General features: G+C 31.9%; 1 protein-coding gene across 1 annotated transcript; it reads right to left on the bottom strand.

The window, feature by feature from the left end:
* Nucleotides 1–7,484: 7,484 nt before the first annotated feature.
* LOC111411955 (cytochrome P450 78A3-like) lies at nt 7,485–9,336 on the bottom strand. The gene is made up of 2 exons (XM_023042654.1): nt 8,313–9,336; nt 7,485–8,203 (listed from the first exon to the last, which is right to left on the bottom strand). Exons 1-2 carry the CDS (start codon nt 9,276–9,278, stop codon nt 7,577–7,579), a joined length of 1,593 nt encoding a protein of 530 aa, XP_022898422.1. The 5' UTR covers nt 9,279–9,336; the 3' UTR covers nt 7,485–7,576.
* Between the last annotated feature and the right edge of the window lie 6,719 nt (nt 9,337–16,055).

Here is a 16,055-nt window from a genome sequence, read left to right on the forward strand (position 1 = left end):
CTTCAATTGGTATCAGAGCTTGGTACTCTTTTTTTATTCTACAATTTTGAGTAATGGCTAACCAAGTTTTTTAAAATAGTGAAGGGCACTCTACAAATCGGCCTCCTTTCTTTAATGTTACACATTATAACTATTGAAATGCTAGGATGATGATTTATATTCAATCTATTGATTACAATATTTGGGAAGTCATAGAATATGGTCTATATGCTCCTACTAAAACTATTAAAGTAGATGGTAGACCAGACCAAACTCTCCCCAAATTTAGAGAAGAATACGATGATGAAGATAAGAGAAAACTATCATTAAATGCCAAGGCTAAAAATCTACTTTATTGTGCACTTGATAGAAATGAATTTAATCGAATTAGTACATGTGATTCGACATATGATATTTGGCATGCTCTTGAAGTTACTCATGTTGGCACGAGTAAAGTTAAGGAAACAAAGATAAATATGCTAGTTAAATAATTTGAAAATTTCTTTATGAAACAAAATGAGCCTATTGTTGACATGATTACTTGTTTTACCGATATTGTAAATGGTCTTAAAGGTTTTGATCGTAAATTTACTAACGATAAACTTGTAAGTAAAATGCTTAGGTCCTTATCAGAGGAATGGAGTCCACTGAGAATGTTGATCGAGAATACTAAGGATGTAAATACATATCCCTTGGAGGAGCTCTACGGCACATTAATGACCTATGAGCTAAACAATGTCGAGATTAAGGAGAAAACGAGAAAAAGCAAGAAGGAATCAAAAGAGCCTCCTAAAAGAAAAATTACGTTAAAATCGACAATTGAAGAAGGAATATCAAATGAAAATATGCACGATGAAGAACTTGATGATTTGGTTCTTCTTGTCAAAAAAATGGAGAGGTTTTCGTAATAATGAAGATTCCAAAAGAAAGAAGAAAAAGTGGAAGATAGGAACAAAAAGATTATTTGCTATGATTGTGACAAGCCGAGTCACAAGAGAACCGAGTGTTCAAACAAAAAGAAAAATTCTAAGAAAAAAGCATTCCAAGCCACATGGGATGATAGCAACGATGAAATACAAAATAGGAATGATAATCAAGATGAAGTGGTAAATATGTGCTTCATGGCAATCGAAAACTAGGTATGTTCTTATGATGAGCTTTCAATTTCCTATGATGAAATGCTTGAGAATTTTGAAAAACTTGCTTTAAATCACACTATTCTTAAAAAGAAAAACTTTATTTTGAATGAAAAAATTAAGAAAATCTTCGAAAAGCAAAAAGTGAGTTTTGATCATGATCTTTTGATAAAAGAAAACATCTCTTTAAAAGAAAAGGTTAATTGTTTAACACAAATTATCTATAAGTTTACTGAAGGTAAGAAAATTTTTAATTTAATGCTCGGTAGTCAAAAATGTGTTTTTGATAAAGGAGGAATTGAATATAAACCCTCTCTAAACAAAAATCACTCAAAAATATGTTTGTTAAGGTTTCAAATATTCCATGTAACTTTTGTAATAAAAATGGGCATATTGCTTTTAATTGTGTAACTAAAAAGAAATTATTCTTTGAGAACAAATACAAGTGGATACAAGAATCCACAAAAAACTAACTATCAAGGATCCAAATTTGTGTGGGTACCAAAAGTCAAAACTTAATTTGTCTTTGTAGATACCAAAGAAAATAAAAAGTAAATGATTTTTGGATAGTGGATGCTCGAAGCGTATGACCGTTGAAAGATCATTATTATCAAATTTTCAAGAGAATAATGGAGGTCATGTGACCTTTGGAGATAATGCCAAAGGTAAAATAATCGGCATTGGAAACATTGGTAACCATTCATCCCCCTCTATCGAAAATATTTTACTCGTTGATAATTTTAAACATAATTTGCTAAGCATTAGTCAATTATGTGACAAAGGTTATAACATAAAATTCGATTCTTCCAAATGCCTTATTAAGGATGCTACATCAAAAGAGGTAATTTTTATAGGAAGCCGAAGTAAAGATATTTATATTATAAACATTGAATTGGAAAAAACGAAAATTGGTTACTTAGCTTGAAAGAAGAATCATGGTTATGGCATAGAAGACATGGACATGTAAACATGGATTTTCTTTCAAAAATTTCTAAAAATTGTTTTGTAAAAGGTTTACCGAATTTGAAATTTGAAAAAGACAAAATTTGTGATGCTTGTCAATTTGGAAAACAAGTAAAAAGTTCTTTCAAACCAAAACTTTATACTTCAACCACAAAACCATTACAACTTCTCCATATGGATCTTTTTGGCCCCTCTAGGGTGGCTAGTTTAGGAGGTAAACATTATACTTTTGTTATTGTGAACGATTTTTCAATATTTACTTTGGTTATATTTTTAAACTTAAAAGAAGAAGCCTTGAAAACTTTTAAACATTTTTGTACGAAAGTTGAAAATGAAAAAGGCTATTCTATTACAACTATTAGACGTGACCATGGTGGAGAATTTGATAATGTTGGGTTTGATGATTTTTGTAAAGAACATGGATATGAACATAATTTTTCAGCTCCTAGAACACCTCAACAAAATGGTGTAGTAGAAAGGAAGAATCGTACATTACAAGAAATGGCTCAAACTATGTTAAATGAAAATAACTTGCCTAAATATTTTTAGGCCAAAGCCGTTAATACCGCTTGCTATATTATTAATAGAATATTAATAAGCAAAAGGAAAACTAAAACTCCTTACGATTTGGAAAAATAGAATTCCAAATATTAGTTATTTCAAAGTTTTTGGAATCAAATGTTTTATTTTGAATACAAAATACAATTTGGGAAAATTCGACTTCAAATCCAATATTGGATTTTTCTTAGGATATTCATCAACTAGCAAAGCATATAGAGTTTTTAACAAACGAACTCTAGTTGTTGAAGAATCCATGCATGTTACCGTTGATGAAACTAAATCATTTGATCAAGAGAAAGATAGTGATGACGATATAGGTTTGGAAGCTCCTTTCGAACAAATGAACATTCAAGACCAAAATAAGGAGATACCATGCATGTTATCTATTGCTCTTTCATATTTTGGATGCTTGACTTTTAAATGATGTTTTTATGCTATTTGACCTATTATATCTTTTTGCTTATGCCAAAAGGGGGAAGATGAGCAGATGATTATGCTACATAGGAACAACATAGTAAGGGGGAATGTTATTAAATGTTATATGCATGTTGATAGAGGAAATATTACTTGTAATATACAAAATTATGCTCTTGATTATTTGATGCCGATTCAATTTGTTCAATATTTATTTTCCAAAAATCATCTTGTTTGTCATAATAAAAAAGAGGGAAATTGTTGACCTAATGATTGACTTCTTGTTTTGATTATTACAAACAAATTGCGCTTGATTCTAACAAATTGAATTTAAGTGATTGATAGTGATTATGGCAAATTTATGACACAAAAGATCTAGATTGGGAATCTTGCAACATTGGCGCAAAACGATATACACACAAGCTAGATTGAAGATTTACGAACAAAGAAATGGCAATCGAGCTTTCATGCACCAAATTGCATTGGATGAAGAAATTGAAGACATTAGCTATAGATGCATTTGTATACTCAAGTGTCAATGTAAAAAATTTTAATATCTCACATCAATTATAGCTCAAACAATATTTATGCACGAGAATTATCATGACAAACTTTACTTGCATAAAAATTATTTTCAAAGGATAAGTAATTTGATTTTTCACAATTAAATCCTTATAAAAATTACTTATCTATACGAAGTACATTAGAAAACCCTACAAGTTTCTTAAATAACATTTTTCACGAAAAAGGAAAATTTGATGGGAAAATAGTTGGCTCATCCGGACATCCTGATGCAATGTCCAACGGTCACATTTTTTAATCGTTTGGCAAACGGCTAGTTAATCGTCCGGATAACAAGCGAACGTTCGAATCACTTGTCCGGATCTCCTGATTGATGGCTATAAATACCTCTCTTTATACCTCTTTTAAGGCAAGCTTGGAGAATATTAAAGAGAGTTATTTATTGATCTTATCTACCTTATTTTTCAATCTTTAAGAGATCAAAATATTTATTTGTTGAAAAACTTTTTGAGTGAGTAACTTTTTCAAAAATCATATATCTCAATAAAAATTTTTCACACAACACTTGAGCTATATTCTTTGTGATTTATTGAAGTGTTTGTGCCTAATTCTCTCTTAATATTTAGTTGTGTTCATACCATTTGTTAAGACAAAAACCTTTCAATTGTAACTTTGATTTTCTTATGGGTCGAGTTGAGGTTCCGAAAAGCTCAACGTGTAAAAGAATCGGTGCTCCTTAGTTGCAAGTCATCGGAAGCATTGTAAGGGTTGGATTGCACCATAAGTCAATCAAAGATAGTTAAAAATTCCTTGCTCGTGACGGAGAGCTTGGTAACGGGGGACATAGATCGTGATTGGATTGAACCTCCTTATTACATCGTTTACACTCTCTTTTCCCTTCCTCCTATTATTTTTGTGCTGTCTTGTTTATTCATAGTTATTTGTTTAAATTTGCGTTTATATTAGAAAAAAGATTCAAATAACCAATTCACCCCCTTTTTGGTTAGTTATTCTTGGGCCTTCAACTACAGTATGAGGTGAGAAGGCAATCCAATCATAGACAGGTAAATAATTTCTTCTACTAGAGTTGTATAACTGTACCTTCATATTGTTTTCTCAATAATTCATACCCTTGTTCTTCAATCATTTACTACCCAGTCAATGCGTCCATCTTTCATTTATCCTTGTTTTTTTCTTTTTGGTTATATTTAATATCTATTTTTATTTAGGTTCATGAAAGTAGTTACTTTTATTGGGTAACTACAATTGGGTTTTGAAAGTTCATGCTTTTTAAAACTAAATTATTTACGTTTCGAGTTCATTGCATGAATTTTATGGAAATGGCGATTTGGTTTACATTTACATTTTTATGTTTACATTTTGGCTTTGTTTAATTAGAATGTTAATGAGGTAAAGATAAATCAAGGAGAATCTTCCGAAATCAACACCACTTTGGATCCGAATTTTGTAGAGGTAATTACTTCAACTCTTCCCCTTTATATGTCAATGCAGTTTTTTTCCTATTTACAATGCCGTGCAAAAGAGAAAAAAGTTGTGGTTGTACATGGTAAAGATTTTTAATGTGCAAGGCAGTATATACTTGATTCTAAATGTTTTAATATCTTGCACCTTTACTTGTGATGCTGATTCTGATCAATATTTTTTGAATTGGCTTTCTTTCTTTGGAAGAAAATGAAGTGTTCTGTACTAAATTCAATACTAAGTTCAATCGTGAGATCTCTCAAACCTTGAGAAGATGTACACGGACGGTGTAAAATGAAATTCCACTTGAAAGGGCAAGAGGGAAAAAAACATCAATATCAAATTCGTTACTTCTTTTGGGTTCAAATAGTAGTAATTTGTTGTTTCTTCTATATTCTGGTGTTTGGGTTTTGCCACAGATGGTCCCATTAGAAGCAGGTGATTTGTGGATGGATTATAATCTGATCGCCAAGGGTGATACCGCCTTAGCTGTCCAGTCAGGTACTTTTTCGTTTCAATTTCAGATTTTTCCTTTTAATTCTTGTATGCATTGGTTTATTCCATGTTTTTGCTATTTCTAGAATATATAGCTTTGCATGAATCATGGTACACTTTTTATGTTGTATTTCGAAATTAGATAAGAATGCCCTATTAGTACTGATTGTTATTTCATGTGGGAAATTTCTCGCTAAACTTCGACTTCATCTTGTAAAGGAAACATCCAATCGTAGGACCTTAATATATTATTTTCGTAATTCGTTGAAGGAAGTTTTGAGAAAAGCTGCTTCCGGAGAAAGAGATGCAAAAACTAAAATTTGAAATCAAAGTAGAGGTCAAATATTTTTCACAGATAAAAAAATTCAATTCAAAATCTTGAATTATTAATAAAAACACTAAACCTTTGCAACTAGCAATCTTCAATAATCACTCAATAACCTTCTAATCCACAAACCTATTCGACTAAAAAAGAATAAAGATTGAACACAACAAATGAGATCACCAACACAAAAATTAGGACTTCGTAATTTATATTAATTCTCAGCTTTTTGCATCTTGTGTGTGTATCGTGTTAAGCAAGTTTAAATTTATTTTATAATAAAATGGCATACCTGATCATCCTCAGAGGCATGAATATATTTATTTTATCTTCGTATATAGCAGCAAAATACTACAGCATTGAGAATCATATTTATTTTAACTTTTATTCTATGTCTCTACTATAGTATAAGAGCCTTAATCTCCAGGTGAAGATCTTTTAGCTATTTTTTTGTTTTCAATTTTCAGATGTTGAAAGAGCATCTATAGCCTCTGCAACCTTCTATTCGGGTTAGAAGAACATCCAGGAGGACTTGAGCAGTTGAAACAATATGGTGAGTTAAAACAATATGATGTTTTATTTATTTTCCTTGTCGATAAAACTGAACATTGATGCACATTTTTTTCACAAATGGAAAACTTTATTTTGATCGTACTAATGGAAATGGCAAAATGCAGCTAATATGACACTAAATTTTCTTTGTAATTAACTTTAAAATTTTGTTTAAATATTTAATTTTCTTATCTTATAATAGGATTATCAATATGTGTTGATCGCTGTTTTTATTTCTTTTTATTTCAATTTTTAAGTTTCACAATATAATGGATAACATTGGAGCAGCATGAGAAGGTGCTAATGATGCTTGCGTTTCCATTTCTACAAAATGACTGAGACCAACTGTTTTTCCAACCATTGACAATGTTGAATTTATGCCCTAAGTTTGCTAAATATAATTTAGAATGGAAATATACTAAATCTTGTAAAAAATTTGCTTCAGTTTGAAGACTTTTATTCAATGATATTGTACCAATTTTTGGCATGGAAATAAGGTCTTGAAAAGGATAGTGGATTTCTTTCCAGATCATCGCAATAATATATTTTTCTTGTTGAATATCTCTCTTTTCTAATGTTCTGAAAATTTAAATATTGGTTGACGCAGCTAGGACAGAAGTTTTCACAACCACCAATTAAAGATGTGAACTATTTGAAAGCAAGATCCATGATGAGCGTCGTTGACCTACAGAACTATGAGAAGAATTCTAAGAAAGGATTGTATTATACATATCATTTATAGAACATGTCAATCTTTAATTTTTGCTTCATCTATTTGTCTATGGTTTTATATCTTATTATTTTGATCTAATTGAATTTCTCTACATCAGTTTGCTTTCTTATTACAAATTTATTTATTCAGAGATAGATGGTTGAAAATCGGTTCAAACAATTATTAGTTCAAAATGTAATTAATGAGAATTCAACATATTTAATACACTAATATTATCTTGAAAATAACACGGCCCGTGCACGGGCAGGTGACTAGTATGTACATAAAAGACATAAGAAATCCTTGTGAATTGTCCAAAGTGACATCAAGGATTAACAAAATCACGACTAGAAATATATAATATTCATATTATATTATATATAATCCTATAGAAAGTTGGTGAAAAAGACACGTGCAATTACTGCACATCCTAACACACTAAACTTGAAAGGGGAGCCTGGGTCGGACCCTAACTGAAAGCGGGTTAACCATTTCACAGGATAGCTTCAGTACCTCTGACAAGTCCACACTCCTTTCATTGCAAGGCCCAAACTCGAATTGGTGCAAAAGCGAACCAACCCAAAAAGTAACCGTCTTTAAGCCCAATGTCTTACCGGGGCAAGCCCTCCGGCCCGACCCAAATGGTGCGAGCCTCAAATCGGACCCGAACACACACACGTCCATATTCTCATCTTCATTAATAAATCTCTCAGGTTTAAATTCGAGTGGGTCCATCCAAACCTCCGGGTCCCTCGTGATGGCCCACATGTTTACCATTGCAGTAGTTCCTGCTGGCACGTGATAGCCGTCGACGGTGGTGTCCGTTATCGCTAAACGGGACCAGGAGAGAAGCGGGCCCGGTGGGTGTAACCTTAGTACTTCCTTCACTACCGCTTGTAAAAACACCATTTCCATTAAATCAGACTCTACAAGCGGACGTGACTTTCCGACAACCTTGTCTAACTCTTTATGGACCTTTAATTGTACATCAGGGTGCATCACCATTCTGGCTAGTATCCATTCTATCAGCACTGCCACTGTATCTGTGCCTCTAAATATCATTTCCTTAATCACAAGAAAAAAAATAAAATTAGAAAGCACATTAGCGTACAGATTTTAAGAAAAATTATACGAGGTGAAAAGAACTGGTGCTGGATATAATTTTTATGCTTACCCAGAGTACGGCGATCATATCGGAGTCCGACAATTTATCAGTCCAATGAAGATTGAGCAAAACGTCGACAAAATCACGGTGGAGCTTGCCGGTTTCGGCCTTGTGTTCGTCAATAATAGGACGGACAAAGTAGTTTACTTTAGGCACGAGCTTGGAGCACTGGAATCGTATGTTTTGTATGTCGAAATCAGCTAACCAAGGAAGGTGATCCGACCAATTGAGTGTTCCCAGTAACTGATACCCTTCATCAACAAGTTTTCGTAACTCTTCTGTTTCGGAATTGTAAGAGTCGAGACTGTATTTTCGTCCAAATACAGAGCACATCATGTTATTAAGAGAAGCTAACTTCAATGCATCCCTAACACGAATAGTATCATCTTTTTGTGAATTGAACATTGCCACCATCTGTTTAGCAATTTCAAATCTCTGAGATTCGGAGGCTATAATTTGTTTAGGACAAAAGAGATGTGTGGCGGCGATTCTTCTGAGAGTTCGCCAGTAAACACCATATGGAGCGAACCCAATAGCTCTGTTGAACATAAGACTGTATGCAGATTCTTTGACAGGACGATCAGCAAAAACTGAGCTGTTCAGAATCTCTTTTGCTACATCTGGTTTGCATGTAACGATTGCTTTTGTTTCGCCAAGGCTAAACGCCATTAGACGCTTGGCTTTGCAAATCTCCGCCGTGGCTGCAATTTTCCGGTGTGCTAAACCGGTCATGATATTCATGCTTCCAACAATTGGAACACCCTTTGGACCGGGAATGGATTTTGATGTGGTTTTTGATTTTCTCCATTTACACTTGCCCCAAGCAGGGCCGCCTGGGTGTGCCCAGATAATCAAATTGAAGAGTAGCCATGCTATTACAAAGAGAAATGCAACAAGTATGGAGTTTAGGGAAGTGAAGGATTTGCATTTAGAAGTTAGAGCAAAAAGCCACAGGCTCTCCACATCTGTTCTCATTGTTGTATAGAGAATTGTTAAGGCTGAAGAGAGGTAGGCAACTTGCTTCTGAGGCTTTGAGATTAAAAGAGTATTGGTTGGTTTATATAGGCAGGCGATCAAGTGACTTACTGGTTAAAAAAAAAAAAAGTTGAATTCTTTCATTTGTAATTGAAAAGTATAAAGCAATTTTAGGTTCGTTTGATAGAATTTCTATTTTTTGTGTAAGCAGGTAACTTGTAATTGTAGAAGAGTTTTTCGGAAAGGTCGTTAGTTAACTCCAACTCTTATTCAAAAGCAACTTTTGGCTATTCAAAATTTCTATCAAATGAGCCCTTAAATCAATATCGTCTAAACTCTCTTCTAGCCAAACTAAGCAATTCCAAAAATTCATACAAACATATTAAGAAGCTCGACAACGGTTTTAAACTTTTCAAAAATCTACTGAACGAACTTTAAAATCTTTTATTTTGAGTTGCTACAATATTAAGAGCACGTTTGGTTTTGATTAAAATCTAATTTTAATCTAAATCAAAGTTAAATAATAACTATTAATCATATCTTTCATGGGTTCATAACTTTTCAATCACACATTTTAAAAAAATTCTATCACAATCTACTAAAAATTAATTTTAGCCACCATTTTGACCCTCATTCTCTTTCTCATTCTTTTTCTCTCTTTTATTTTCAACTACACAATTTTTCATAAAATAATATTACACGCAAATAAAAAAATTCATTTTTTTCTACCACACATTTAAAAAAAAAAATTATTCCAATCATTAAAATTTAGAAAGAACGGGGGCGGAGGCTTAATCTCCACCAAACACATTTTTAGTAAACTTGGTACTTGGACCACGAGGTTTCACTGTTAACATAATATTACTTAAATATTTAGCAGCGCCGCCAACACATGACGAATGAGGAAAGGATAATTGGAGCGTGTAATCACGTTCCTATTGCTGTTAATTGCGTCTTGGTTCTGCTTAGGAACATTAAAAAACATTACTAATTACGTTATTAGTTATGTTTTGGTCTAGGTCCAGGACTATGATGTCACCACCACTAATTGTCATTAGTCATGTGTTAAGATTAATTATTAAAAGGCACACAACAAAGGTTAGGATATGTTTTATTAGTAAATTTTAGTTAGTCGTGGTCCAGAACCAGAAGCGTATGATTACGCCTTAATTAAGGACTCATCACTAGATTAAAGAAAAATATATTGAATTATTTCGTCTTAATATTTTGTACACGTGGAAATTGCCAAACAGTGACGGGGATGATGATGTCACCAGCCTTCCATTATAGTGATATTAGACACCAATTTAAGTACGACCGGACCCGATGAACCGCCAAGTGTCGGTAGCAGGCATGATCGATCATTAGACATGATCTGACTATTCATACAGCACAGTTACCCGTACTTTTTGGCTGTACACGCGTCCTCAATCTCCACATTTATCACAGCACTGACAATTATAGAGTGAATTCTCTTATCTACACCCTCTTTGATCTTTCTTTGCTGGGGTCTAGGGATGGATAAAGTAGTCATCTGGTGAAAAAATAGAATTGCGTGAACTGCGAGCTGAATTTGTCAGTTGATTGACGGCAATGAATCAATGATTGGGTCCCTTATACCCTGGCCGTTGATCTGGTGCTCATAAAATACAAATATGAGGATCTTGGGAATATCAGGACCCGAGTTGACTGGGGTCAATGCCATCTGTTTTGTCCTTTTGCCAAAGAGGAGTAATTATGCGGTAACGTCAAGTTTTAATTTTTTACGAATTTAGCCCTTGTTTGATCTCCATTCTTTGGTAAAAATATATTTTTCAACAATATTTTATTATCATTTCAACCACATATTTTTTAATAAAATAATATTACACACAATTCTAAAAATTTTTCTTATTTTTTAACCACACATTTCACATCAATACACTATTCAAAAATTCATTCTATCCCCCAAAATGGGGCTCAAACAAGGGCTTAAGTTTTTATTTGATTTTCGTTCTTTAAAAGTTTATTTATAATCATATATATTCTCGAATAAATATGCAAGCATTATTAAGTTGATGTTCTTAGGGCTGGACATGGTCCGATTCGGTTCTAACGAAAATCGAACCGACTCGAAATTTTCGGGTATTTAGTAAGTGGAACCGTAGAGTCCAAATTTAATTATTGAATCGTTCGGGTTCGGTTCCATTCTGTTCGGTTCGGTCCGATTCGGTTCCGTATTATAATTAAATTTTTTAATATATATAAAGTTACGTTAATTTAATTAATAATATGTTCAATATTAACTCTTACAAAATAACGTAATTCAATTTTATGTGTTTCACGTCTCTCTTTGCTGAATTTTTCATAAATTTGATTATTAAAATCACAGAAAGAGAAAGATAGCGTGTTCAAAATAATTAAGAGAGATGTTGTAGAGTTTTAATTGGATTTTCTCCGATAGAAACGATACTACAGTAGAATAATAGATTTGGATAAAATTAAGGTCAACTTAATTAAGTTGATTTTGAACTAAAAATTAGAATTAGGGAAATCAGATTTTGTGGTTTGAACTAAATTAACTAGTTAACAAATTTATTTAGAAAAAATAAAATAATTTTACTTATTTAAAATAAATTAGTTAAAAAAATTACGGAAATTCGGTTCTTATTCGGTTCTTCGGGTCTTGGTCTAGAACCGAGAATCGAACCATACCCGTCGGTTCTTGATTCAAATACCTGTTCGGGTATTTAACTTGAGAAGAACCGTCGAGTTCGGTTCGATTCGGGAGTTTTGTCCAATCCTAGATATTCTGACTATAATTTTTGGATCTAGACAAGAGAATGATATACGTTTCAGAACCTTGATATTTCTTCGCGTCAGCCATTTCTAGAAAAATTGTGCCAAATGGTGGGAAAGGAAACTTATGATTTTTTTTTTAATGTGTGAGGTGGCCCTTGCCCGATCTCTTTAGTGTATAGACAATGGCTCTAACCCTCTACTCTAGTTTAGCTCACTCCACAAGATCTTGCTGACAAAGATGACAAGTTCTAATAGTTTAAAGCAACAAACCCAATTTTTTTCCCACATTTTAACAATACATTTTCCGATTATTACAAAATTTATTTTCTAGAAAAATGGAGCTCAAACAAGCTCTAAGTTAGACATACAAAATGTAAAACTAGTTTATGCAGTAAGTTTGAGCTTTGTGATTAGACTTGCTTTTTAGAATATTTTTTGTTTTACAGGTGTCTTTTAATTTAATATAAATTAATTGTCTAGATTAGTTAATGTTAAAAATTAAGTTGAATACTTAGAAAATAAAGTTACATAGGGTTATGATGTGTGAACATTGTGTAAATATTATAAAGTTAATTTTAAAAAAAAATTAATTGACCTTGTTTTTTTCAATTAATTCAAAGGCGTGACATTGTGAGTGAAATAAATTTAAGTATGAAATGCACATCTGGCACCTTTTACGTTAGATTTGATTTCTTTCTTTGTCATGTAAATTAATAATTATCAATGATTAGCAGCAAACAATCATTTTTAACTATATCCACCTTCGCACGTAGTTCGGATATACTAAATTTAAAGTATTTTTCTACTTATTATTTTAGCTTAGGTTGGTTAATACTACAAGTCAATGATTGCAGCATTCAATTGTAAAAATCATCAGCACCTAATCATATGTATAAACCAAACAACATAAATTATTTTATAGTATTTCGTGCGGATGATTTGCTACTAAACATCTTGTGAATTAAGCAAGCTTTTTTTAATTCAATTATGGTTTGTTTATTCTAAATTTATTTTAATAAGACCTAAGACTTTAAAAAAAGGTTCTATTCTGTTAATTTAACTGAAACTTCCTCTGGTGTGGTGAGTAATTAATATCTAAACTTGTTTAATCTTGTAAAAGATTTTAGTAGCTGGAGAATTCGATGAAATTGTGGGTGCACACACAAATATTTTCTCATGAATGGTACTGATAGTTGACTAAGACTTGTATTGAAAGCAAATTATCATCGATTCATCTATGAGTGTCTTTATATTTTTGCAATCTTCTACTAGTTTTCTTTTGGAAGAAGAATATATTAAATAATTACTTTATGTCAATTTTCTCTAAGGGTCTGTTTGATTGTAAAAATGAAATTTGGATGGAAAGAAAACGAATTTTTGAAAATTCAATTGCCTAGAAATTATTTTATTGAGAATTATCAATTTTTGTGTTTAATTGATATAATTTTTCACGTGGAAAATGTTGAAATAATTTTTTTTGTGTGTGTTTGTTTGGCTTTGTTTTATATGAAAATTATCAATTAAAGTGGTAGAATTTACAGCTATTGGGGATAGAATCTATTTTCATTGCAAAAAAAAAAAAAAAAAAAAAAAAAAGAGCTCCAAAAATATCTATATTTTGATATTCATTTGACTTTATTTTATATGAAAAATGTCAATTTAAGCGATATTCTCTTTTACAATTGTTCATAAAATTTGTTCTCATTGCCAAAAAAAAAAAAGGTGAAAAACATAAAACCACCTACCCCATGGAAAAATGAATTCCCCAAAAACAAGGAATTGGTGCACGTGTGAGGCAAAGGTGGAAAACCTATTGCTTAGAAAATTTTGGTTATCAAATAAACCAAAAGTGGGAAATAGAATTTCTTTTTCATTTTCCATAGAAAAATTTGTGTTATCAAACGTGACCTAAAAGTTTTCTTTTTCCCATACAAATTATTTTTAGAAAATTATTTAAATATATTCAAAAATAACTTCTTAATCTTTAATAATGCTTTTAACTTTTCAAAAGATATATCAAACGAGCCTTATATGTTGAGTATTTTTGAAAGAAAATATTTAAATAATCTCTTTTATGATAATTATTATGTTATTGAGCTCCTGTTTGGCGGGGATTAAAATAAGACTTTTAGTAGATTTTAATAAAAAAATTTGAGAAGTGTGCTTGAAAAGTTAGGAGTTCCATGAAATGCATGGTTAAAATTAATTGTTGATTTTGACTTGACTTAAAATCTGAATTTTAATTTGTACCAAACAAGAGCTGAATTTAAGCAAATTATTCGAGTTCAAGTCTGATATTCAATTGACTATACCTAACAAACCTCTAACCATTTAAATTTTAAAATAAAATAATTAAGAATGAGTCCAAATTCCAAAAAAATTGCAAGCAGTTGATATAGACTTTAATTGACTGCCAACTTGTGCTGTATTGTGGGGACTAATAATTAATGACTAAGAATAGGCATTAATCTTATTAATTAATAATTACACAGTTGTAGCTTCGGGCCCGGATCAGAAACAACTGGAGCGCAAATATTAATATGCGCCCCAAATTTGCTATCAATCAAGTGGAGAAAAAGAGAAACCTTAACATAGATTAGACTACCTTAGTCCTTTAAAGTAATCTGTGCAAGGAAATGAGTTAAACCAACTTTTTGCAGAATTGCATCCAGGCACCCAGCTTTGATTTTCTTGTTACTCATTTTTAATTTGGTACAATTTGGCCACCCAACTTCGATTAGTTTGCAAATATGCTCACTTTGTCTATTGTCGCAAGTTTAATTAAAATAATATATGGATCTTGAAGTTAAAATAACTATATAATTATTGTCGGAAATGTGCTTTTAAAGTACGTGATTCTGAAAGTGTATTTTTAAGATGGATGACATGTATTGTTGTATAATACTATTAGATCTACAAGCAAATTGAAATTCAGTGATTTAATCGTATCAGGTCGAAAATGAACAATCAAATTTACAAGAAAATGGAAATTGACTAATTTGACGATAAATTATTCAAATGCAATTTATTCGAAGTTGAGAACCCCCCCGTTGCATTTAACCTGCCTATTGCTAATCCACTTTTGTTTAAAGTAAGTCAAATAATAATAATTGGATTCTATGAGAATTTCCTTTATGACATTTTTTTTTAGGTGAGTTGGGATGGTCGAAAGACTCTTGACTCCAAAAATTTCTTTTTCGAAAGTTAGATCTTTGAAAAATTCTTTTTTCCTTTTCTTTGAGGTTTTGTTCAGTGGTCCTCTCAAAAACTCCTTGTTTTGGGTTCTTTTGGGCAGGCACACACTTCCTCTAGTTTGTACTGGATGGACCTTTGTTTGCCATTTATTCTTTGACTAAAATAGTTGTGTAGGCTATAATATATAAAGGGGATGCAGAAACATTAACTGGGTCCTACATTTCCATGTTCAGGCTCCAGTTGATGAAAATCTTTCCTATTTAGAAGCAATTGGAATACGTTTTGCTTTGCATGTATACATGTATGTAACGTTGATAGATTTTACATTATGTAATTTTTATTCAAAAATAAAATAAAATAACGATTTAGCCTATGTTATCTACGTTGCTTTTTTGCTTTGCATTATCTACAAAAATACTATTATCCGACGACAAATACCGCCCCGGCACCATCATTTAAAACCACCAACATATTGACACCATTAACTACATAAGTTACCAACACTACACGGGTAACACATTATTTGTACACATCTAAACCTACTCTACACCACCATTTTTCACACCCTACCTGGAAAATTGTTCAATAATATCTTTAAGATATTACATTTTTCAAAACAATAAAAGAGGGAAAATTGTGAAAATTTTGTTGTATCGGAAGTCCGATAAGACTAGCGAATGTCTGATAGACCCCAACGGTAAAAAAAATATAATCGTTATGAATTCTGACTTTTAACGGCTACTGCACTATCCGGTACGTTAGCAGACGTCCGGTAGACTCGTCCAGTTGGACATATTTTTT

The sequence above is a fragment of the Olea europaea genome, chromosome 16 (assembly GCF_002742605.1).
Source record: "Olea europaea var. sylvestris chromosome 16, O_europaea_v1, whole genome shotgun sequence".
Classification (NCBI taxonomy): Eukaryota; Viridiplantae; Streptophyta; class Magnoliopsida; order Lamiales; family Oleaceae; genus Olea; species Olea europaea.